Source organism: Pieris napi, chromosome 15 (genome assembly GCF_905475465.1).
Source record: "Pieris napi chromosome 15, ilPieNapi1.2, whole genome shotgun sequence".
Taxonomy (NCBI): domain Eukaryota; kingdom Metazoa; phylum Arthropoda; class Insecta; order Lepidoptera; family Pieridae; genus Pieris; species Pieris napi.
In genome coordinates this window covers 4,510,306-4,533,925 of record NC_062248.1, presented here as the reverse complement: position 1 = coordinate 4,533,925, position 23,620 = coordinate 4,510,306, and the positions used below count along the sequence as shown (strand labels likewise).

General features: G+C 33.0%; 2 protein-coding genes across 2 annotated transcripts; one reads left to right on the top strand and one right to left on the bottom strand.

Annotated features, from left to right (window-relative positions):
• The first annotated feature begins 294 nt into the window (after positions 1–294).
• Positions 295–20,639, top strand: LOC125056616 (chitooligosaccharidolytic beta-N-acetylglucosaminidase). The gene is made up of 10 exons (XM_047659808.1): positions 295–707; positions 6,291–6,393; positions 7,010–7,213; positions 13,176–13,384; positions 13,780–14,113; positions 14,752–14,893; positions 15,292–15,477; positions 16,131–16,363; positions 17,312–17,547; positions 18,461–20,639. Exons 2-10 carry the CDS (start codon positions 6,296–6,298, stop codon positions 18,640–18,642), a joined length of 1,824 nt encoding a protein of 607 aa, XP_047515764.1. The 5' UTR covers positions 295–707; positions 6,291–6,295; the 3' UTR covers positions 18,643–20,639.
• Positions 20,640–20,650: 11 nt separating this feature from the next.
• Positions 20,651–23,018, bottom strand: LOC125056615 (retinal homeobox protein Rx1). The gene is made up of 3 exons (XM_047659807.1): positions 22,670–23,018; positions 21,998–22,112; positions 20,651–21,560 (listed from the first exon to the last, which is right to left on the bottom strand). The coding sequence occupies exons 1-3, from the start codon at positions 22,874–22,876 to the stop codon at positions 21,001–21,003; spliced, it is 882 nt and encodes a 293-aa protein (XP_047515763.1). The 5' UTR covers positions 22,877–23,018; the 3' UTR covers positions 20,651–21,000.
• Positions 23,019–23,620: the final 602 nt, after the last annotated feature.

The window sequence follows — 23,620 nt, the reverse complement described above, 5'->3', positions numbered from 1 at the left end:
CGATTTGCCACGTAAAATTTTCGTTGACAATAAATAGCGGATAGGACAGAGTAATTAAATAACAAAGCATGCTGGTTATAAAAAAGAAAAATGTCATGTGTCAATGTTTTTTTGTTCATAAAGAAAAGTCTTAATAGAAAGTAAGTATTTACTTTCTATTATCTTAACGATACATTATAACAGTGTAAAATTACTTACCGACAATACTTATTTAAATAATGTACCAATTCTAATAATCACGACAGTGCTATCGCTCTCAATAGGTCACCATCACGTCTGTTTTGCTTGAGTTTCACAGTTATCCAATCAGAGTAGTTCGCGCCCTCAACTCGCGTGCGCGCCTTTATCATAATCGTAAAAATGTTTTCAATACGCCGTTCACTAAACAATAACAAAATCACCTACATAATGCGCTCCTGGCACAAAACCGAGCCATAATATAACTAATCTTCGGACTGAGAACACATATTGTTGCATTCCGTAAAAATAAATAACAAAACAAGCCGTCCGGTTCCTTCGCATGTTTGAAGTTGAAAAATAAACTATTTAGACACGAGAGTGCAGTCACTTTGAAAAATGTATCGTATTTTAATAAAATGGATTTATATGTTTTGAAATATTAGTGTTACTAAGTGACAATAGTTCAGTGATAGTTGTGTGACTTGTGTGAGGAAAATATATTTGAATAAATACATTTTTGGAACGAAGTAAGTGATTGTTCTTTTTTTTAACAAACAAGCCAGTGGTCTTCTTCTGAGTAGATATATGAGGACAAGCAGCCAATGCAATATGTTTGTTTGTATACGAAATAAAATATATTATATAAATGTATTTGAAAAGTAACCTAGTTAGGGACGTCTATTTACTCAATAAGTAGGGAAGTCACAAATTATTTTTATAGCTATATCCGATAGCTCGTTTATGTATCACGGATTTATACTTTTATTTATTTGTAAATAAATTGTTATTAGATTGCATATAATTTTGGCGCGTGAAAAAAATACAATAATGTCTAAAGTTAGCCTTCATGTATTCGTGTGGGCAACCTTGGTTGTTTTTAAATTTCTTACATATTTTACTTTTTATGAAGCTATATAATTATTTTTTGAATGCAGTAGGATTGTTAATTTCATATTTAAATCGTATCCACCTTTTTTAAACCAGGTTTTTTCAAAACTGCGATATGGCAGTGTACGCAGAACTATTTATATGCAAATGTACAAAATTATGAAAAGGCATGTTTTAGTACCATAAATTAAAGTTTGACGAAACATATTAAATATGCTCATTTTCTTAAGGATAAAAATCTTTTAACAAAATTATTTCTATTTGTTACCTTGATCCCTTATCTTTTACATGAACACGTAGTTTTCGTTATTCTAGTTATTGATTATAGTTAATGTAAAAATGTTAAACAGAAAATGTAATGCAATAATTTTATTAAATAGGATTTAGTGACGATTTTCTGTAATATTTTTCAAATCTTTTTCAATGATTTCGGGTTTACCTTGTTTATTAATTATTGCCATCATCAATTTATAATGTATTAAACCGTGATTCAAATGTATGTAAATTTATGTAACAATTCAAATTAAATTAGTATTTAATTTCTTATTGTCCATTATTCGAATATTGTGGGAACAACAAAGTCATAAGTCATTTTATGTTAACTGAGGTGGACCTGCGTCTCCAGAAATATACCCAATTAGCCCTGCGATTCTGTAACTCACTTCATGAACTCACACAGCGGTTTGCGGCCGATGCGAAAACCGCTGTGTGAGTTCGTGAAGTGAGTTACAGAATCGCAGGGCAGGTGTATGTGAGGCTCCACATACTTCATAAAAAGGTAGTTAGTAGTTAGTCTTGACCCCTGATTTCTGACATACGCCTTCGATTTTGAGGGTGACTAACACCCATGAACTTACTGTTCTTTACCGTAGGGGAGAGTTCAGACCTATTCCAGACGCTTTGGTCATCAGAGAGAGCAATAAAGAACTTTTAGCATTATTCAATGGCATCAGGCTTTATTAACTTTCAAAATTATATATAAAATGATGTTGATACGATGCATCGTGATGTAAACTCAAGGTTTCAAATTACGTTGATAGGATTGCAAAAAGTATATTGTATTGTGTTACGCTAATGAAAAAATTGCTTTAATTACAAAAAAGGATAGCTAATTATATATGTATCTATAACCGTGTATACGATATCAGCGACTTTGTAGTCATATTACTTTGTTTCGTTTAGTGGATCGGATAGCATAGACGAAGATTAATCAAAATTATTATAAGGCAAGTTTATCTCCACTTGGGTTTATAATAAAGGCGTTTAGTTCTTTCTAATAGGCAAGTAAGTGAGCCTTCTCTGGCTCACACGCCGTCGAGTTTCTGGATCTAAGGCAAGCCGGTTTCCTCACGATGTTCTTCTTTACTGTTAGAGCGAGTGGTAAATGCGCACATAGATAGTAATTTGGTGCATAGCCGGGGTTCGAACTCAAAGGATAAGCCACTAGGCCATCATTTTGTGTCGTATCATTCTCATTCGACTATACTAGTCGTAGAATTCTCGACTCTGAATCATATTTAGTATCAAATGACTAATTAATAATAATACATAAATTATTTGTTGAGTATGCTCTTTATGGTGTTGGATTCATTGATTCTTTGTATTCGCATTGTTGTAAGATAATTTAGCGAATGTCAATAATTTCGCCTTTAATTTGCATAGACAAAAACTGTTTTGCATTATGTTTACTCAAGTGGTTACTTTGTAATGTGAACAATCGGCAATTTTGTATAAACACGTAAATTCTCCCGACAAACAGATAATTTTGTCATTAATTGTACTAGAAACTATGTTACCGCTTCTCATAAGCAAAATCTTATTCAAAATTAAAAATCAAAATCATTCGTTCATTTAGGTAACAAAATGTACACTTATGATCGTCAATAAAGAAATACATATTAAATGCTAAATGCTTCTAATTTTACATTTACTTCCAGTTCTCAAATCAAGGGCGTAGAACGGACGAGAAGAACTGGCAGTAAACTCACCGCCATTTTTTTTATTTTTTAAGTGTGCTTAAACCTGGCGCTTTTCACTTACGGTACTCATGCGGTGCGCTTGCGGTGTATGACTCTTGTATGTGTATGTCAAAGGCAATATGTTTTTGACATACTCAGCGCTATCTCTCGACTGCGAATCTATCTAAAATATCCTTCGATTCATATTTATCTATTACGTGTATATATTTATAACAGTTACGTAATGTCACGAGTATTTTTGCAGTAAGCACATATTCATAAACAACAAAAGAATGATTATCTTAAAAGTCTTAGTCCAAAATGTTTGCGTGAAGCTGTCCGTTATTGTTTCAACATAATATATATACAGTCACAACCGTTTACGACGACATCGTTTAGAACAACATACCGGTTATTTTGACCAAAATCAAAGGTCCCGGCGGAATTCTATTAATTACAACCTCATCGGCTGTTACGACTATCGGTTTTTACGACCAAATATGACTAGTCCCTTCGATGTCGTTATAATAGATATCGACTGGCTGATTTGAATGGCTGTTAACCTGCTTGCTGTAAAACATAGGTCATAGAGATTTTCTTATTTTTAAATATGCATTAAAAATATAGACAATAGAAACAATAGGTATTTCATTACTATCATATTCCGCTTATTTCCCATAGTCAGCTTGTGGCCACTGGGTATATGATTCGACTTCATAATCAACAGTGTACAGATAACAACATACTAATTTATAACCTATATACATCAATGCCTGCGGAAATCCAGTTGCGATTCTGATAATGACAAATGCATGCTGATAATGTCATATCCGGTTAGCACGCGATGCGTTGTTAATATCTAAAATCTATTTACACGTTTTAATTGTTAACTATTTAATAAAGACCAATTAAACGATAAAAACTTATATATAATAACAAATGTTGTATTACCAAGTATATTTTCTTCAGCGAGCAGTGTTGGCTTAGTAGTTTCGTGCTACTCTGATCCCTGAGCTCTTGGACTTTCTATGGCCGCATTTATCAGCTTGTACGATGAAGAGAAACATCGTGAGAAAACCGGCATGCCTTACAGCCAAAAAGTGTACGGAGTGTGTTAAGCATAAGGCACTTCTTGTCCAAACGATTAAGAAAAATAAATAATCACGAAATAGATACAGAAATCTGAGGCTCAGAGCAGGTTTTAGGTTTTTCTAATTTATTTTTTTCAGTAGCTTACGAACATAAACAGAACTCAACACACTAGAATCTCCCTTCGTCACTTGACATCAGCATCAAGCTTGGGTGAACAGCAATGACAAGTGTTACAGTTCTTCATCATCCCATTCCAATGTTAAATGTCTTCCAGGTGCTACACGTACCGGGATACGAAATCTTGACTATAAATACATAAAATAAGGAAAGTGTAACGGATGTAAATTTATTACGATGAATATGGATTAATATCATTTAAAATTTATAACCACTTTATAAAACAACTTTCACTCGTGTTGAGCGCTCGATTTCATACAAGGTTTAAAGCCATAAATGTCTTACATCCGATCAATATAAAATTACAAGCTTTTTTTAGCTTGTAGCTACCAGATATTTAAACATTAGCTAGCTACGAGTGCCCTATCTATCCAAAAGAATGGCAAAAAGTATGCTTTTTCATAAATTTAAATAAAATATGGGCGTAAGTGAACATTTCGGGATTTGTGCTAGCGTTTACGAGCAGTACATGCATTTTAAATGTTATTGGTGACTTACTTTTGACTCCCTGTTGTATAAATACACACTAATGTGTGTTTGTACAGGTCCATTAATTACTCTAATTAAGTAACTGTTTGCCGCGGTTAAGAGGCTGATTGTTGTGTAATTGTTTTAAAACAATTATATCTCCATAGATATTAATTGAAATCAAATGTTGTCGATGGCAATAATATGGTTCATAATTAAGAACTTGTGATGATTTTTTAATTATAGCTAAGGATTCATATTATCATATATTCCCAAATAATGTGATGAAAATTTGTAGCGTTTTATAGTTTAAATAAGTTAGACAGCAACGCAACAAATCTATAGAAGAATTTTGAACCTTAAGGTCCAAAATTGCTTAAGCAATCGATTTTTGTCACACGGTAATATTGTGTTTTGTCAAATATGTCTAGCAACAAATGTGCATAATGATCTGCATGTTACAAGGTAAACATCTAATTCTAGTTATGTCATGGTGAATGAAGCTAGAATACTTTTTTTAAGATATTTTGGCGGAAATTACACTATTCACTATGGCTCTCGTGTGTCAAAACGTTTTTGATTTTGACATATTACATTTGACCTCATAGTTTGTGACGATAAATTCCATTTGCCCAAATTTACAAAATTGTTACCTGAAACCGTCAAACAGACTAAATTAAAACTATATGACGTCAAACAACAAAACCATGCATTCGTAGTGAAAGTTAATATTGAAATCGCTTTTAAAGTTACAGGGTTAGCCTACAGGTAGCTTTTGTAAGTAACACATTATCTTAAGAGTGGAATCTCGTAATCCACTTGAAACAAATTGAGGCTTCATTAAAAGTATTTGGCATTTCATTAATAAGTTCTAATATTTTCTGTCATAAATACCTTTTAAACACATACATGTGTAAGTACGTTACCCTTTAAGTCCAGACATGATTTGTGTATTGCATTACATTGGTTTCCTTAGGGTGACGGTTTCTTAGCCGACAACGGCTTATTAAAAGAAAATTCATACACAACAATGAGGGTAGGTAGGTACACTACAATGTAGGTAGTTTGTAAATTACTATAAATTAAATTTACGACGATGTTAATTTTATTAGCTGTTAACGCACATGGCGTAACACTTCCTGAGTATGAATCGCGGCGATACAATAATTGTTTCGGTGGTTTGACAATATTTAGGTGGTTGCACCATTGATGATCATTTTTTATTCTAACCAGAATGTCCTGGTATATATGCAAATATTGGTTATACAAAATGCATAAGATTGGGCTTGACAAATTGACATTATGTCACTAAAACGACTTCTGGGCAACAAGTTCACGCACGCATACTAAAGAACACTTTGAACAAATTTATAATAAGAAAGTATTAAAATATTATTTATCCCGCTTGCAAAAATTGTTGGTAAAAATACATAATACTCTCATATCTTTTATTTTATAAGTTATAAAATATTCAAATTTCGATAGGATTTTTAATATGGCATATTTATAGTATTCTTAAATTTCCAGATAAAATGGCGAGACGGTGGGTGGCATTCATAATGCTTTACGTGCATTTAGCGAGTTGCAACAATGAGAACAGTGTCAAAGATCCCACGCCAGCTGTCTACGAGTAAGTGGCTATTTAGATAAAGATATACCTACTAGCGTAAAAGACTTTAGATTTGTCCTACTATAGTGTCGTTTCCAATAATGAGAGAACAAAACTGGGCGATCTTTGCAAGTTTTTAAGTACACATTTTAAGATATTAATCAGAGATAGTGTTTATTTGGCTTATGCAGTAGATGAATAAGTAAATCTAATAAAATTGGATTGAAAAAACAGTATGGTAGTTTGGAAGGAGTTCACTACGGAGTACTACATGAGAAAACTTGAATTGAAACACTTTAGGATTGTAGTATTTAATGTATATGAGATTAATTTGATATAAGGAAACTCGATCCTGGATATTGGATTTCCATATCCATAATACATGTCATAACTGCTGAAAGTCTAATGAGTGAGGGGGTTATCTATTCATAAAAACGGAATCAATATAATTGTTTTTAAATATTCATTCCATTCAGTGAAATTGTGTAATTTGACTATAGAAATTGTAGGGCTCCGTGCTAGTAGTAATTATGATATATTATAGAACACGGGTGTCGGTTTTTCTATGAAAATGCCTGCACTATTTGCTGTTTATCAAACACTAATAGAGAATTCATTAAGCATTATGGCATTTCAGACCATCGTGGACATACAAGTGCGTGCCAGACGAGGGTTGCCAACGATCACAGTCGCCTGAACCCACGGCAAATTACACGGGTACTGTGTATGAGAGCCTGGATCTGTGCCGGACGGTATGTGGCAGATTCGGCGGTATCTGGCCGCGGCCAGTCACAGCAGCATTAAGCTCGCAGACCGTGAAGATACATCCGAATTACTTGAGGTAAGGGGTACCACTTCATTTAATTATATGTAATTTTTTGGACAGTGTTTGGTTATATAAAATTGTGTTAGTAATACATGTTTAATTCAACTTTCTTTACCAGATGAAAACACTAATTTATTACACAGTCTTTTAACGCATTAAGACTTTACACTTATACTTCACTACATATACATAAAATAATTTAAATTAAATTAGATTTAACAAAAGTCTTCTGTGTATATAATGTGTGTCCCAATTACCAGCTGGGCTTTCAATATACAAATCTAGGACTAACGTATGTATTAGACTGAATAGAGAATTTAATTTCCTACAAGATATCAAAAAGAGAAATTTGAAAAAAAAAAAAATTTTCGACGATTTACAATGAAAATAAAGAAAAAAAATTTTCAAGATATCAAGCTCATTTTTTAGGAGGTTTTTTTGTCTGAGAAAGAAGCTTTTTAGATATATTTACTCAAATTTTTTTATTTTTTTTTTATTTTGAATCAGTCTAGTATATATACTATAACATTCTTAACTATTCATTAATATACTCGTACAGCCTACTAATAGGGTAAGTTAAGAGAAATTATATTTCTTTAACTTTCAAGTTTGAAAAATATTTTTTTGTAAATTTAATTCTGAGTACAGGAAGTACTGAATTTTCGTCAACGGTCTTAAAAATAAATAATTATGGGTGTTAATTACAACCTCTTTAGATAAAAGTACGTTCACTCTATTAAACACCTGATAAGTTTGACGTTTATTTTCGTTGTCGCGACTCCCTTAACCCAGTTTACAAATAGAAAGTATTCTCGGAAAACAATTGAATATAAAGTTAATTTATTCGTACTTTGTCCCGTTTTCTCGTGTCGGGTCTAACTCACACGTAATTAATTTTACTTCAAGCGCTAATGCAAAATATAACCCATAAATTATAGTATTGAAATTTAGAACATACAAAAGCCCTAATTATAAAAAAATCTAAATAAATTCCACCATTTTACTAATAAAGCCTGTCTTAATCCTGTAAAATTTTCTTTTATTGCTCAAATGACTTTTACGACATTTTTATGTTTACTCCATAGCTACACGTGTTGCTTTATTGCTTTTAAGTTCACCTTTAACAGATCTCGCATTGATAGCACGCAAAAAGAGATGGATTTCTAAGAAATTGTTTTTCATAAAATTTAAGTCATGTTTGCTAAATATTATAAAAGTCCATATTTTCTTTAATAATACCACATATTTGATATAAAGCTAAATAGATACACATATCGCTTCTCGATAATGTGATATTTATGTTTGCGACGTAAATTGTAAATACAATAACATTATGTGTTATCAATTTCCGCTAAATTAAAAAGCTTGAACAATTTGTCTAGATAAGTTAACTTCATTTAAATATAATTTGTCATTGATTACAATTATTTTATAGACCTTTAACCTTCTTCGACCTTTAGTTGTGTGTTAGTGCTCAAATAACTTTTTGGAGGAAGCTTATCTGATGTTAAGTGATATCACTGCCCATGGACACTATCATTGCTGTAAGCCTCGTGAGCATTTTGTTTATTTTAATTTGTATTTATATAACTGAGAGCAGTGTTGGCCTATAGGCTTCAGCATGTGCCTCTCATCCCTGAGGTCGTAGGTTCGATCCCCGGCTGTGTACCAATGGACTTTCTTTTTATGAGCGCATGTAACATTCGCTCGAACGGTGAAGGAAAACATAGTGAGGAAACCGTCACGCCTTAGGCTATGTTCACATGTAACGCGCGTTAACGCGCGTCAACGCGCGATCAAATTTGAAGAGCGTTCAGATGATGAGTGCTAACGCGCGTTGCGAGAGTACTCGTCAGTCTAGTTCGGTAGAACGTAGAAAATGGACGTGGAAGAGGCTATTATTTTGCGGTTATATTATAAGGAAAAATATAGAAAAAGAAAACGTACACATTGGGTTCATCCAATTTTGAAAAAAAACACAAATTATATTATATTTTTTATACAAATTTGCTATATTCCAACTTGCTGGCCTTTTTTCTACTTCATCGATTAGTAAGTCGATGTCAATATCTTTAATTTCACTCATTTTAAATGCGAGAAAAAAATATGTATAATTACGAAAATTAACAAAATTACATGCGATCGCGATGAAAGCGCGCGCTCATCTGAACAGCAAACGGACATTACATTAATATCAAAGCGCGCGTCAACGCGCGATCACCTGCGTCTAGAGACATTTTCTCTGAGCGCCGCGTTGACGCGCGTTAACGCGCGTTGACGCGCGCTCATGTGAACAGTTGTATGAAAATACCACAATGTCTAGTCGCGCGATTTGAAAACGCGCGTCAAGTTTTTGCCATCTGAACATAGCCTTAGAGTCAAAAAGTCGACGGCGTGTATATATTAGATTGACAAATGATAATGAAACAGATACAGAAATCTGAGGCCCAGACTTAAAAAGGTTTCGCCACTGATTTATTTATTTATATAATTGGGAGCAAACGAGCAGGAGGCTCACCTGATATTGAGTGATACCGACCACAGATACTCACATTTTCAGAGGGTTCGCAACTGCTGGTCTTTTGCGAAAAACCTTTCAGGAGTTTATAAGTACGTATTCGTAGACGATAAATTGTTTCACAGCTTTGGTCTATTAATACAGAAGCAATCGTCAACAACTATGTCGTAGTTGTGACGTTACCCAGCGTCAGTGTGCCGTTATAAATAGACAGACGAACTCGAGACACCTGTTATGTAATTTCTGTGTAGTATTTACGAAGACCTACTTAGTGATACTTAGTGCTTGGAAACTAGATTTGATCGTTGAATGGAAAATATGATATTCTATGTGATGACGCCTTATTAAACACCTAGTGTGGATACCATCGTCTGTAATTCAACAGTACAGTAATAATAAATAATCAATAAAGTTTTTTTGCAATAATTATATAACTTAGCTATATGGGTTGACGTGAGTAGGGCTTGTTAATTGCAAAGTGTAAAACGACCATGATAAATATATTACGTAGAGTTTTTATTTATTTACTTGAGTTGTCATTTATAGAACAAACGTTATTAATTGGCGAGTTCAAGCGATCTGTCTTAAAAACCCAAATGAACGGTTATAATTCGAGTTTTTTTTATTGGACGTATTTCCATAATTTACAGTGGGTTACACATTATTTAGGAAATCAAACGTAGGACGCCTGCCTTGCGATTCTGTAAGTGAGGTTCGAAATCTCACTGCGGTTTTTGCAGCAGCGGTCGCGCTCAAATCAGTCGTGAAGCAGTCATTTTACGATTTGGCATTCTGATAAACAATAAACTACAAGCTCCCTCCTTATCAGAATGCCAAATCGTAAAATGACTGCTTGACTGATAAGCCATGGAGACGAAAATAATTTATATATTGTGCCAATCAGATACCAACATTTTTCAATTCTACTATAGTCCGACATACTCCCAACCCTATTAGTTATAATTCTATACTTGGTAGTAGACAGTAGATTCCTTTTTATTCAATAAATTTAACAAAATTAAAAATTACAATAGGAGCTAAACCAAAAATTGGTCTTATTGCAGCTCATTATTTAAAAAAATAATTTGTACATTTATAACTTTATAGTACTATCTGTATAAAGAAGCTGGTATGGTATACAGGTTGTATAAAATGTTTACAGTTTTTAAATAAAAATTTCGAGCTACAGATAATGGATCACATCAAAGAACTGTAATCTCATTTTGCTTCACAACATGTTCATAAATCATTCTAACGTATACAGTTGCCACAGCCCTAATTACTATTCAATTGTAAAAGTAGTATACAAAGAGATACACCAAAATTATTATTATTCTCAAACTATAGCTATCATGGAAGTAGTTGGATGGTGTTCGCTTTAAACTTTTGTTTTCGCACTGCGTTCACGACTATGGCGATCTTCACTTGATTATGAAGTTTTGTACCATTTTCGAAATCACAACATATTTACGAGATATATCAGTAATGAAGAAGTTCAGATCATTATTGATATAGCTGGTAGGAGTTACACAATACTAGCTAGTACCTCCGCAAGTCTGAATAATAAGCGTGTATGTGTATTCGAGACTGGAGTCAAATCACAATTAAAAAAATCAAAATCATTTATTCATGTACACTTATGAACGTCAAAAAAGAAATATATATTAAATGCTTCAACTATTTACTGCCAGTTCTCAAATCAAGGTCGTAGAACGGAAGAGAAGAACCGGCAATAAACTCTCCGCTACTCTTTTAATAGCCAAGTTTTTTGTTTTACGCAATGTTTGTAAGGAGCTGCAACCATTACACCATGCTCCACATGACATCTTAAGTAATTATAGTTAATTAATAATAAAATAAATTAAAAACAAAGATTTGTCCTCTATCAGTAGGAGGCATGGTGAAATTGTGACGCACTTACATTCTCGGTGGAACGAAATTATCGACAGTAACGACTCGAGTTCAATAGTAGCAAAAAAATTGCGATAGGAAATTTATACGCAGATCTTGATACTGCTTTACGCATTTTCTACTCAAAATATCGTAAAAAATATTCTAGCGAAACTAATATTTGTATTGTGTAACAAAATTTCGCCCACTACGATAAAATTAGATTCATTTATCCTATACGAGCTCTTGGACGGAGCCCAGAAAATAAAAAGTATACGCGAGCCCTTTTAAAAGTGATCAAAGTTCAATGGCCCGATTGATTGCGATGTCTGTATTTTGATACCTATTGACGCACGCTTCACCTGCATTATTACGAGTTCGTTATTTACTAGAAATTAAAAAACAAAACGCATGGTTTTTTTATATTTCCATTAAGATCAGCCTTGCGATTCTGTAACTCACTTTACTGATAAGGTGGGAGCGTGTAGTTTATTGTTTATCAGAATGCCAAATCATAAAATGACTGCTTCACGACTGATTTGAGAGCGAGCGCTGATTCGAAAACCGCTGTGTGAGTTCGAAAAGTGAATTACAGAATCGCAAGGCTGAGCTACATGTTGAACTAAAACATTTTATCAGAACCAAAGTAAAAGTAAATATAAAGTATGGATAGGAAGTTGTTTAAAGATATAACCTTATTGTCTAAGGATACCCATTTCATATAAGATTCGATTTGAGAGGCATAACTTTAGATGTATCACTCGAGTAGGTAGACGTCGAACATATCCACAATATCTAAAAGTCATGAATATATATAGTTATTTTTATCTTAATAAAGTGACTCAGAATAAAAAACGGTACAATAAACTGTATGCCACAGGCCTTATATAGGCAACAAACAGACTGAGTTTCGTTTATAAAAGCAATATTTCACATGAAGTTCAAATCGTGGGCGTGTCGAGGGCATTGTCCTCAAGTTTGTTCATAGAAAGTCCATAGTTATTTGAATATCGAACTAACATCAAGTAACGGACGAGATTAAGTCAAATACCGCAAATAAAAACTAATATCCAAATGTTAATAGTAGGTCACGGTTTGCACATTCACCAGAGCAACGTAAAATTAAGAATGTGATGATAACACGTTCTGTGCGGATATTAAGTATATAATGACAATTAAAAATACTTTTATTGTCTTTGGTAATGTTAAACATTACGGGGTTTTCTGTCATAAATATTTACGCCAAACATTCAAAATTTGATAGATTACCTTCCTTCTTTTAACTTAAGCACACAATCCCGCTAATACATGGTTGCCTGGAAGAGATCGCTCGAAGGCGATAAAGTTGTTGCCCTCCTTATCATTTAATTTTGTCAAGTTTATTATGTTATTACAACGAAGTATTAATAAATAATAATGTTAGATATAGTTAGACATCGTGCTGTAGATTATTACATAGTAATAAACATTTATAGATACCTACACATAAACGAATTTTATCCCGACTAGGATTTTTTTTAGGATTTGCGCAAATATATAAAAATAATTCACCAACTTCTATGATTCCAGGTTTGATTTGATCGATGCTCCTGTAGAGACGAGAGAACTTTTAGCTAAAATGACTCAAGTAACGGCATCAAATTTATTAGACGAATGTGATGGCAATGTAACTGATATTGTCAAAACTCCAGTTATTGTCTATATCACTATCAAGACACCGAATACAGACCTCACCTGGAGTACTGATGAGTCGTATATGCTGGATGTTCAAAATAAAGGTACACTTTTAGATGAAGCACTATGTACAATTATTGTTAATAGTTGTGACGTAAACGCAAGAATAAATATAGAAAACAATTGAGGGTAGATGCTAGTTAACTAATTGATTGTAAATATTCTAACAAATGAGTGCTTGCTTTATTTTATAAGGATTCCTTTGATGCGGTGATAATTGGTGTAATGGACCTTTATTGACATTTAGACTCAGGTCGTAGAACAATAAATAATTAACATTGTATAGGAGTCGCAGATAAGTTCAGGATATCATGAAACAATAAAAATAAGAATATTAAAACCATTTTGATATATAAATAGTATGGAATTAAAGTGGATTTATTATTATTTAGGAGTATACATACTAAATATTTTTATCATTAGAATTTAACAATTACAGAAGCGAACATAGCCGTGCACATATCATCCGAAACAGTGTATGGAACACGAAATGCATTGGAGACATTCACACAACTAGTCACAGCAGATAAACCAGACTACACAGATCATCACAAATGTGGCCTCCGACTCATCTCGGGAGCAAAGATAAGGGACAAACCTGCATTTCCTCATAGAGGCTTCATGTTGGATACCTCAAGGAATTTCATACCGATAGAAGATATAAAGAGAATGCTTGATGGTATGGCTGCCACGAAAATGAATGTGTTTCATTGGCATGCTACTGATACTCATAGTTTTCCGTTGGAGTCATCGAGAGTTCCGCAATTCACGAGGTTCGTTATATTTTGCAGATATAGATTGACCTTAATGATAAGATAAATCAACAATATCACTGTATGTATAGGAACATATGAATATGCGTTTTATCCTATGACTCGGTGGACATTTTCAGCAACTCCATGAAGACCTTGCCTAGTGTTTTAGCAACCAAGCATTTTTTATTATTACTATACTGCTATTATTTCTTTTGCTTTGTTATATTCCTACCTAATTGCTATTTATGTTTTTACATTGTGTTTTCGCGGACCCAAGCGATTTCGAAACAAAAAGTCCCCTCGAGAGTGAGGTTTTTTGGGCTGGAGTGTGCGGGAAGTTGCGTGGATCTGGTTAGCGCAGTGCCTTCTTAAGTTCTTATGTCATTTTCACGCGTGTATATCCTTTTCCTAACATATCTTCATAAGTGTTTGATTATCATCCACAGGTGGAATGTTGGAGAGCATAAATTAAATTTAAGTACCCTAAACTTTAATAATTATTTAAATTTACTGCTTTTTTATTTACTGTCACTTTCGTAATAATATAGGAACAAAAAGTGAATAATATCGTAAGTGCAGTTAGTATGAAAGTGACGAAAGAGAAGAAACTTTAATTAAAACAGTGTACTATGACCTCCTTTGATATTTTATTGTAGATACGGAGCGTATTCAGCGTACGAGATTTACACAGCAGAAGAAATCCGTGAGTTGATAAATTACGCACGAGTGAGAGGAATCAGAGTTGTAATAGAGATTGACTCTCCTGCGCACGCTGGGAACGGTTGGCAATGGGGAAAGGTGACTAAAGCTTGTCTATTGTTATTATAAATGTGTAATGTCATTATTTTGAGCAGAGATAATTTTAACTGTAAAATTGTAAAACTGATAATGCAAATACATACATATTAAAATACTTATTTATCAAAACGACTAAAGGCATACAGAGTATTTTTATTTAATAGCAAATTTTTATTATGATTACGAAATAGGGATAGTGACCAATTATAAAGCAAGTTTTATGTAGTTATAATGGAAACATTTCATAGAGAATAATTAATTCTATATTAATTATTTTTATACTTCTCGACTACACAAACTTCTTACTTTTACACAAAATTATTTGAAGGCTTAGTCCAAATTAGATTGTAAACGAAATATTGATGAAATCACAGTTGTATTGCACATTTGGATTTCAGGAATATGGTTTCGGTGATCTCGCGGTGTGCGCTAATAAAAATCCGTGGAGATCATTCTGTATCCAGCCTCCGTGCGGACAGTTAAATCCTGCTAATCCAAACATGTATAAAGTTCTCCGAGACCTGTACAAGGATATAGCCGAGATGTTGGCTAAGCCCGCTCTGTTCCACATGGGAGGGGATGAGGTAAGGGTTTTTCTGATGGTTAAAAATATCGGTATATTGGTTTAAGCTGGTTATTATGGGATTAATGAACATCACACTATATTATGCTTTATGAAGAATTAACGTTCTTCATACGGTAAAAGAAAATATCAGAATGAAATCGCAACGACGAACAGCACAGAAGGTAGATGTCGATAACGAGAGAGTGTAGAGTCTGATCTCATCTAGCGTACTAAATATTTATTATTATTTTTATACATACACTATCCTTACAGTACTTAGCCAATACGATAATGTCGAAATTAAAATTAAAATATTAAATACAAAGGAGACACAACATCGCTATATATATATATATATATATATATATATATATATATATATTCTATATTTTGTTGAATTTATTTTGATATTGTTTGTAAGTCCGTGTCATTGTTAATTGATAAAACAGCAAATATATAAATGTATCAGAAAAAATCTCATAAACGGCTTACCAAATATACTATAAATATTGGTGACTTTGTGTACGTATATAATATATATGTGTATCTACGTTTGTGTGTGTGAGACCAAATCGATATCATTTCTATATGTTAGGAACCGAATCGAGGACCGAGGTTACATTTGTAAATCAAAAAGCCAGGTTCAACTAAAATTATACCAAATAATTTCAGGTATTTATCGAATGTTGGAATTCGACCCAAGATATAGTCACTTATATGGAAAATAAAGGTTACGAGAGAAATGTGGAGGGTTTCATTAAGCTATGGGCAGAGTTCCATTCAACGGCTCTGCAAATATGGGACGAAGAACTGGCAGAATCCGGACAGAAGGACCAGCCCGTGATGCTTTGGTCTTCGGAGTTAACACAAGCGCATCGGATACAAAAGTACTTAAATAAGGATAGGTAAGTTATTTAAAGATTTATTTAATCTATTTTTACTTATATTTAAATGACAAGTATTGTAAAATGGATTTAATTTACTTAAGAGCTTATATATATGTCGCAGTAAAGTATTTAAATCAGAGTGTTAATTGAATCTCTAGATAGTTAATTAAAGATCGATATTCAATCAAGTCGCTTAAGTTCCGTCAGACAAGTGACGGAACGAAAGGTTTAACGTGTTTCCTAAACGTTCCTAGACAACAAGACGCATTTCAACTTTGGTAGTGTGACCAAGATATTTGATTGGAAAAAATGTATTTATATATTATTTTTTTCTGATTTAACTACTTTAAAACATCATATATATATAAATGAGACACGGCAAATTTAAACTATATTAAAACTACTACACTAGTGCAATGTTTAATTCACAGCAGTTTTTATATATATGGAAAGGAAACTACTTTTTTTTTCGTAATGAAATTCTTTCCTTATTGAATATTTTGTGAAACTTATTATACTACCTACTAGACGCAATTAGCGATTTCAGTGGCATGTGCATTTTGTATTGCCGATGCATCTCAAACTCAAAATAACTTTATTCATATAGGTAAACAAGTACACTTATGAACATCAGTCAAGGGCGTAGAGCGGGCAAGAAACTCTCCGCCACTCTTTTTAATCGCTAAGTTTTGAGTCATACAAATTGATTGAACTGGAGCAAATTAATCCCAAGGATTAGGATCATTTAAATATTCGTCAACTATATAAAAAGCTTTATTAATTAATTTACGTTTAACGAGGGCTTTGAATTTATTTAGTGATAATTCTCTAATTTCGCTTGGGAGTTTGTTGTAAAAACGAATACAATTTCCATATAAGGTTCATCTTCTGGAGTCTGGTTGATCGTACACTCAATAAATCATGCTGCCCTATATCTTATGATGTGATTTGAAATATATTTTTCAGATACGTAATAGAAGTATGGGAACCCCTATCTAGTCCCTTGCTAACCCAGCTCCTCAGACTCGGGTACAGAGCTGTCTCCGTCCCTAAGGACATTTGGTACTTGGATCACGGTTACTGGGGGAACACCAAGTACTCAAACTGGAGAAGGATGTATTCCAATATGTTGCCAGTTGATACGAACATGTTGGGTGGGGAGGTTGCCATGTGGAGTGAATATGTGGATTCACAGGCTTTAGGTGAGAATAATCTTTTAGCAATGTTAAAGGTTATTTAAATGAAACTTTTTTAGCGCATACAATTATTTACATTTACGAGTTGCAAATACAACCTTAATAGATGGTGTTAATATGGAATCTTTTTAATAGACTCAAATCATAATAATATGTAAAATAGTTATCTATTAATGTCTGAATACCATTGCTAAAAAAGCTCTTGTTCAAGTTGAATTATCTTAATAATGGAATGAACTCAAATTAAAAATTAAAAATTATATTACACACAATACATATTCATACAAATTATACCGTCTCTAAAATGCTTTAAAAAGTATTTTAACAATATTTCTTATTCGTATTCTTTAGCCGAATTTTACGACTATGACATTCGTGTTCACCGTCAGAGCGAGTATAGCAAACAATTGTCCATTGCTGCACAGCCGTGATTCGAATGTATGACCCTAGGGTTTAAAGTCCCACGTTCAAGCCACTAGGCAACCACAGCTCTTATGTACACAATGTAACAAAAAGATGATTACACATTTAATTGGTGCTAGATGATAAGGTGTAAGAATGGCGCCATGGACACCTAGACATGTTGAGCAATCAAATAATAAAAAAACAATAAAAAATTAGGAATAAATTTAAACTAAAATACAAAACACCAGAAAGTTTTTTAACGACAAGATTATTTTTATTAATTTTTATACAACATAAAGCGTTTCTCGTAGACAATTGAAGGTTATTTATTACATTGCCGTCAAATGTTTTAGTATTTGATAAATTTAAGCGGGAATTAAATATACACACTGCTCAGAAGACATAGGTTAGAATATGGTGACGTACAATCCTTATAATAATTCTCATATAAAAATATATTTGTTCATGCGTTAATATAATATAATTTCATTAAACGTTTTGCATACTTTATTAGACACCCGAGTATGGCCGCGGGCCGCAGCTGTGGCTGAGCGGCTTTGGTCCAACCCCAGTTCGAGTGCCAGTGTTGCCGAACCCAGACTTCAGCGGCTGAGATCTCGACTGGCTGCCAGAGGAATACCTTCCGATGTCCTGTCACCAGGCTGGTGTTCACAACATGATGCACGGTGTCTGTAGTTATATCTGTGTTTGAAGGAAGGAGTTTAAAAATTGGAACATTATAAGATAAATAAAATATCCCGTTGGGTCTTAGGAATTATGTGTTCGTTCAATGAAGAATTAAGGGAATTTTAAACCTCAAATTATTCAGGACAAAGTCTAACTTAAAATGGATTCTCATGGCCAAACATGGCCAAAGTGATTTAATTATTAATAATTGAGCGATTCAAAATTTGTTTGGATCTTGATAACATTTCTCATTCAACATAACTCAACGTAACAATTAACTAATTATTGTTAATTAGTAGTAGTATAATTAATTAATTGGTGAATTAGTTAATAATATATATATTAATTCCTACTCACGGTTTAATAGAAGTAGTGGTCCAGGGTTCTGTTATCGATGAGAAAATATTTGCAAACATTAAATGACATGTCTTTACCCTATGCCTCAGCAGAGGCTTATGGAATGTTACACTAAGAAAGGGTTCTTAAGTTTGAATCCCGGAAATAAGGCTTATCAGATATACATACAAGCGAAACACTATACTGAAGTATTTCGCTTTTAATTCTTTTATGCATTTTTTGTAAGCTTTTAAAAAACATTTAGCATACTAAAAATTAATTATTTTTATAAATAATTTAATCCTATTTAAGATTGTCTATGTCATAGGATAATTTATATATATATATAGTTTGATACTAAAGGAAAACTCATAACCACACTGCATCTTCAATAAGAATATTTTGTCATTTTCGTTACTGAAGGGAATTAGTTTTAATGAGTAGAATTATAGGGACAAAAACTTACTTCGATAAAATTTTGACTGTTCCCTGAGTCAGTTCGATAAATCAAATAAGGTTTTTCAATAAATTTGTGGACAGAAAATTAATGTGCTTAGAAATCTAAAGAAATACACAAATATTTTCCGATTCCAACAACATTACATACAGGTCGAATAACATCTGGTAGGTAACTCGTAGTCGGATAAAATAGCTATTTGAGACTTTCAGTACGTTTATTGAGTGTTAATCCGGAGAAGCGTAACGTGATAATAATCATAGGAATGTTATTAATCAAAATTTAGAAGGAAATTTAATGCAAACGCGTTTGGTAACAGTTCAACTATTAACACGTCAAGGTTTTATAAGAATTTTTATAAAATAATATCCCTTAGATATGAAAATATGAATATCGAAGAGACAGAATTAAGACTGATGACTGGTGTTAATTTATTTTATATTGTTTAAACGTCGGTATTTAAAATGTACTTTAACGAAATTTGATATGTACATATAATTGTTAATATATTTTATATAGAACTCTAACGGAGATTGTTATAGTATTTGTATTTTGGAAAAATTGCCGCATTGGTCTGGTACAATATAGTAGTAGTATTTTGAAAGATTGCCGCATTGGTCTAGTACTACATATATAGTAGTAGTATTTTGAAAAATTATCGCATTGGTCTAGTACTACATATATAGTAGTAGTATTTTGAAAAATTATCGCATTGATCTAGTACTACATCGTAGCTGTATTTTTGAAAATGTACCAATCCAAAGTCTCCTTTCAAAATATGTTAATAAATTTTTTTTTTAATTTAAATAAAGAAAAGGTTAGGTACCCAACAATACATCAACCCATCACTTAAAGCAGCAATAAATTTATCTCTACCACGAGTTAACGTTTACCCTTATTCATAAGAGAAATCAGAGTAAATACATTGTATCAACTAAAAATCTCATCTCTTTCATTCAAATTGTATTTACGCTGTGATAAAAAGAGACAGATGGGAACTAGTTGAATCGGTGCAAGAAGACGCAGCTCATAACGATTTTTCATATAATTATATGGTCCAGACGTTACCAGTAGTACTTACTATTCAAGCTTCAAAAAGTTAATTAACGTTAATAACTTAACTTAGATAACATATTTGTATGTTAATTGTTGTGTTAATCAGTTTTGTATATACATTTTTGTACGAAAAGACATTAAATAAATTAAAACTAAATTTGTGTTTTATTATTTATTCTCTACTAAAAATAACATGGTACTAACTTATACTATATTCATATACATCGAAGCACTACCCGCTATCTACAACGGCTCAAATACGTGTAAAAATAAATATCTACAATACACAATAGAATGACTAGAAATTATTTTTTCTACTACACTTAAAACGTTTATTGTTTTGGTATCAGCTTACAGAATTATTTCTCAAATAAAACTTAGAATTTTACCTATCTGGTCTATAGGTCTATTGTGCGAAAGACTAACTTCAGGAGAGACACAAGCATCACATAGCACACGATAGATATTTTGGTCTGAAGTCTAAAATATTTGATGAAATTGTTCAATGTCAACAAAATTCACATGATATTACCCCTCACATTACGGTCGCTAGGTATATTTTTCGCTGTTCCCATACTAAGGTCATTCGGTACTAAATCGTGAAGCACGGTGTCACTGCGAAATATACTTGTCGCTATTCGATTAGCTAGTCTCTCTGACTCTCTCAGATCGTCGTCTTTGGAGTGAGACGTAAGATCTATTTCTGAGTCGCTGTCGCTGTCACTCTCTTTGTCTCTTCTCGGGCGATATGCTAAGTTTTGTGGCTCTTCTGGTACACAATGGCAATTGTTCTTTGTTGGGACTCGTAGGTCTGTTGGAACAATGTCTGTGCTGTCCATGGGAGGCATCATTAGGGGGGAAAAGTATGGTTGTTGCATCATCCTACCATCTTCGGTTGGGTAAGGCATAGGTGGCATTTCGTGTGGTGGCATTTGCGGTGGGTGTTCCTGCATGCCGCCATTATACATTTCCGGTCGAGGGGACTTGAGCTCGCCGTTATTTTCTAGATGTGGTTCGGGTGATTTATTCGATGGCGAATCAGTGCGTTCTGGTGAAGAGTCAGGAGGTTTACCGTGACCTGAGAAAATTAGATTGAAACTAAATGATACAATTTTTTCAATTATGAAAGCTCTAAATACTGGAGATTTACAAAATATTGCTTTTCCACAACTTGAATTCCTACAATGGGAATTTATATCACGATTTGTAACAATAATCATCTTCATTTATCTACGACAAATATTACAGGAAACGCCAATTTTTACGATCCGAAATAAATATTTGTTTGAATACGAACCTTTCAGTTATATGCAAAATATATAAAAAAAACCTCCAAAAGTAAAAATTTTCACTATATATTTTAAAACAACGGAAGGCCTATATCTACTGCTTATGTTAATAAACACAGCTGGTAGAAAATATCTTATAATTATAATTTGATCTATGTTCTGGTCTAATTATAATATTGTGTCTACTTAAATAGGCGAAGCTGATAAGCGTATCTAAGACACTTACCAGGCATTCCAAGAGGTGGAGTCCCTAATCCCAAACAACGCATTCTCCACGCGTCTTGAAGAAGTTGCAGTCGTGCCTGTTTTCGCCACTTCGCTCTACGATTTTGGAACCATACCTAGAAAATACATATTTTCAGAAATGGAGAAGAAATTATAATAAATACGAATTTATTAAATAAAAATATCGATGAAAATCAATAAATTTCAATAAAACAATAATAATTCCATTATTTTTATATAATATAGTTTTAAGAATCATTTATACGAAATCAATGACAGAGTAAAAACTCAAAACGATTTAAATATATAAGCTAATAGATAGAAAGTTCAGTCCTTATTGTTTTATTTGCATAAATTATTCTGTAAGATTTAAAGTAGAACTAAAAAACGAAAAAAACTCGAAAAGTATCGTTTATTTAGTATTATATCCAGTGGCTTAGCTTTTTGGCATTTAAAATTTGTATTCAACAATCTAGGATAATAAAGCAGATAAAAAAGCAGACGTTGCATTGTGTGGGTGAAATTAATTTGAGCGAAAATTAATTTCGTAAAAGTAATTGTTTTATCTGTTAGCACTAATATCGATTGGATACGATATATATGTATTTTTCTTTCATCCTACAACAATAATTTAAATAAGGCCAGTTTAATGAGTTACAAACTCGGAACTTACTTGCACTCTCGCTTCCGACAGACTTATCCTCAATGCAACCTCCTCTCTTAAAAACACATCAGGGTAATGAGTTTTCTGAAACAACGATTCCAGTTCGCTCAGCTGTTGAGGTGTGAACGTCGTTCTATTGCGTCTTTGTCTCCGCCGCCCAAACATGTACTCCGTCAGCAAATCACCCGGCAAGGGTGACAAATATGGCCCTGCCATTTCGCTAAACACTTATTTTCCAACTAAAGAAATCGTCTCATATTTTGCGTGTCACAATTTAGCACAAAACTTCTTCACGAATATCACAGTATAAATGATCTCCTATGTGAGATAATCCGTGCTAGACTGTTTGCGTTTGCCGGGATGCAGTGGTGAAAATCCACCGGGCTCCTCCCCTTGACAATAGACTTGAGGTGTGCGATTGGCTGAGCGCGGTAGGGGTTGGAGGAAACAGCCAATCACGACACTGTGTTGAGGGTAGTATTTCGAATAGGTGTAGATTAAGTTATGCCCGTAAATATAAATTCTGTATAAATGCGGTTAATTTAACTCCGTGCCAGTTAATGAGATATCGGTTGTCAATGCTCTAATTAAAATGTAATTACGAACGATGTTATTAATTTGTTAGCTTATGCAGATGAGTTAATGCGTTTTAATGTTAGAGTTTTAATTAATTGGATTTCAACTCTTATTTTGATGCAAAAAATATATGGATCTTGTAAATCTTTATAGCGTAATTCATACTTATCTTACACAGTAGCGGTCATATTCCTAAATATTTTAAATTATTTATTTTCGCGTTTTCAAGACACATATTCACAATATTCCTAACCTACATAGTAATAATAATAACTAAAAATGAATAAATAGAAAAATAAAATCAATTTAAAAAGTTTGGTCCCGGTGGCAGAGGTGTACCTTTAATGCTGGCAGCATTTCCTCACTGTATTGTGATATTTATTC

Bases quoted from the DNA above. Each gene is read 5' to 3' on its own strand.
- LOC125056616 (XM_047659808.1), top strand. From the start codon at position 6,296: ATGGCGAGACGGTGGGTGGCATTCATAATGCTTTACGTGCATTTAGCG. The intron at 13,385-13,779 runs GTACACTTTTAG...TAACAATTACAG, and splicing joins GCTGGATGTTCAAAATAAAG to AAGCGAACATAGCCGTGCAC. The intron at 17,548-18,460 runs GTGAGAATAATC...ATACTTTATTAG, and splicing joins TGTGGATTCACAGGCTTTAG to ACACCCGAGTATGGCCGCGG.
- LOC125056615 (XM_047659807.1), bottom strand. From the start codon at position 22,876: ATGGCAGGGCCATATTTGTCACCCTTGCCGGGTGATTTGCTGACGGAG. The intron at 22,113-22,669 runs GTAAGTTCCGAG...TGTATTTTCTAG, and splicing joins TGTCGGAAGCGAGAGTGCAA to GTATGGTTCCAAAATCGTAG. The intron at 21,561-21,997 runs GTAAGTGTCTTA...TAATTTTCTCAG, and splicing joins TCCACCTCTTGGAATGCCTG to GTCACGGTAAACCTCCTGAC.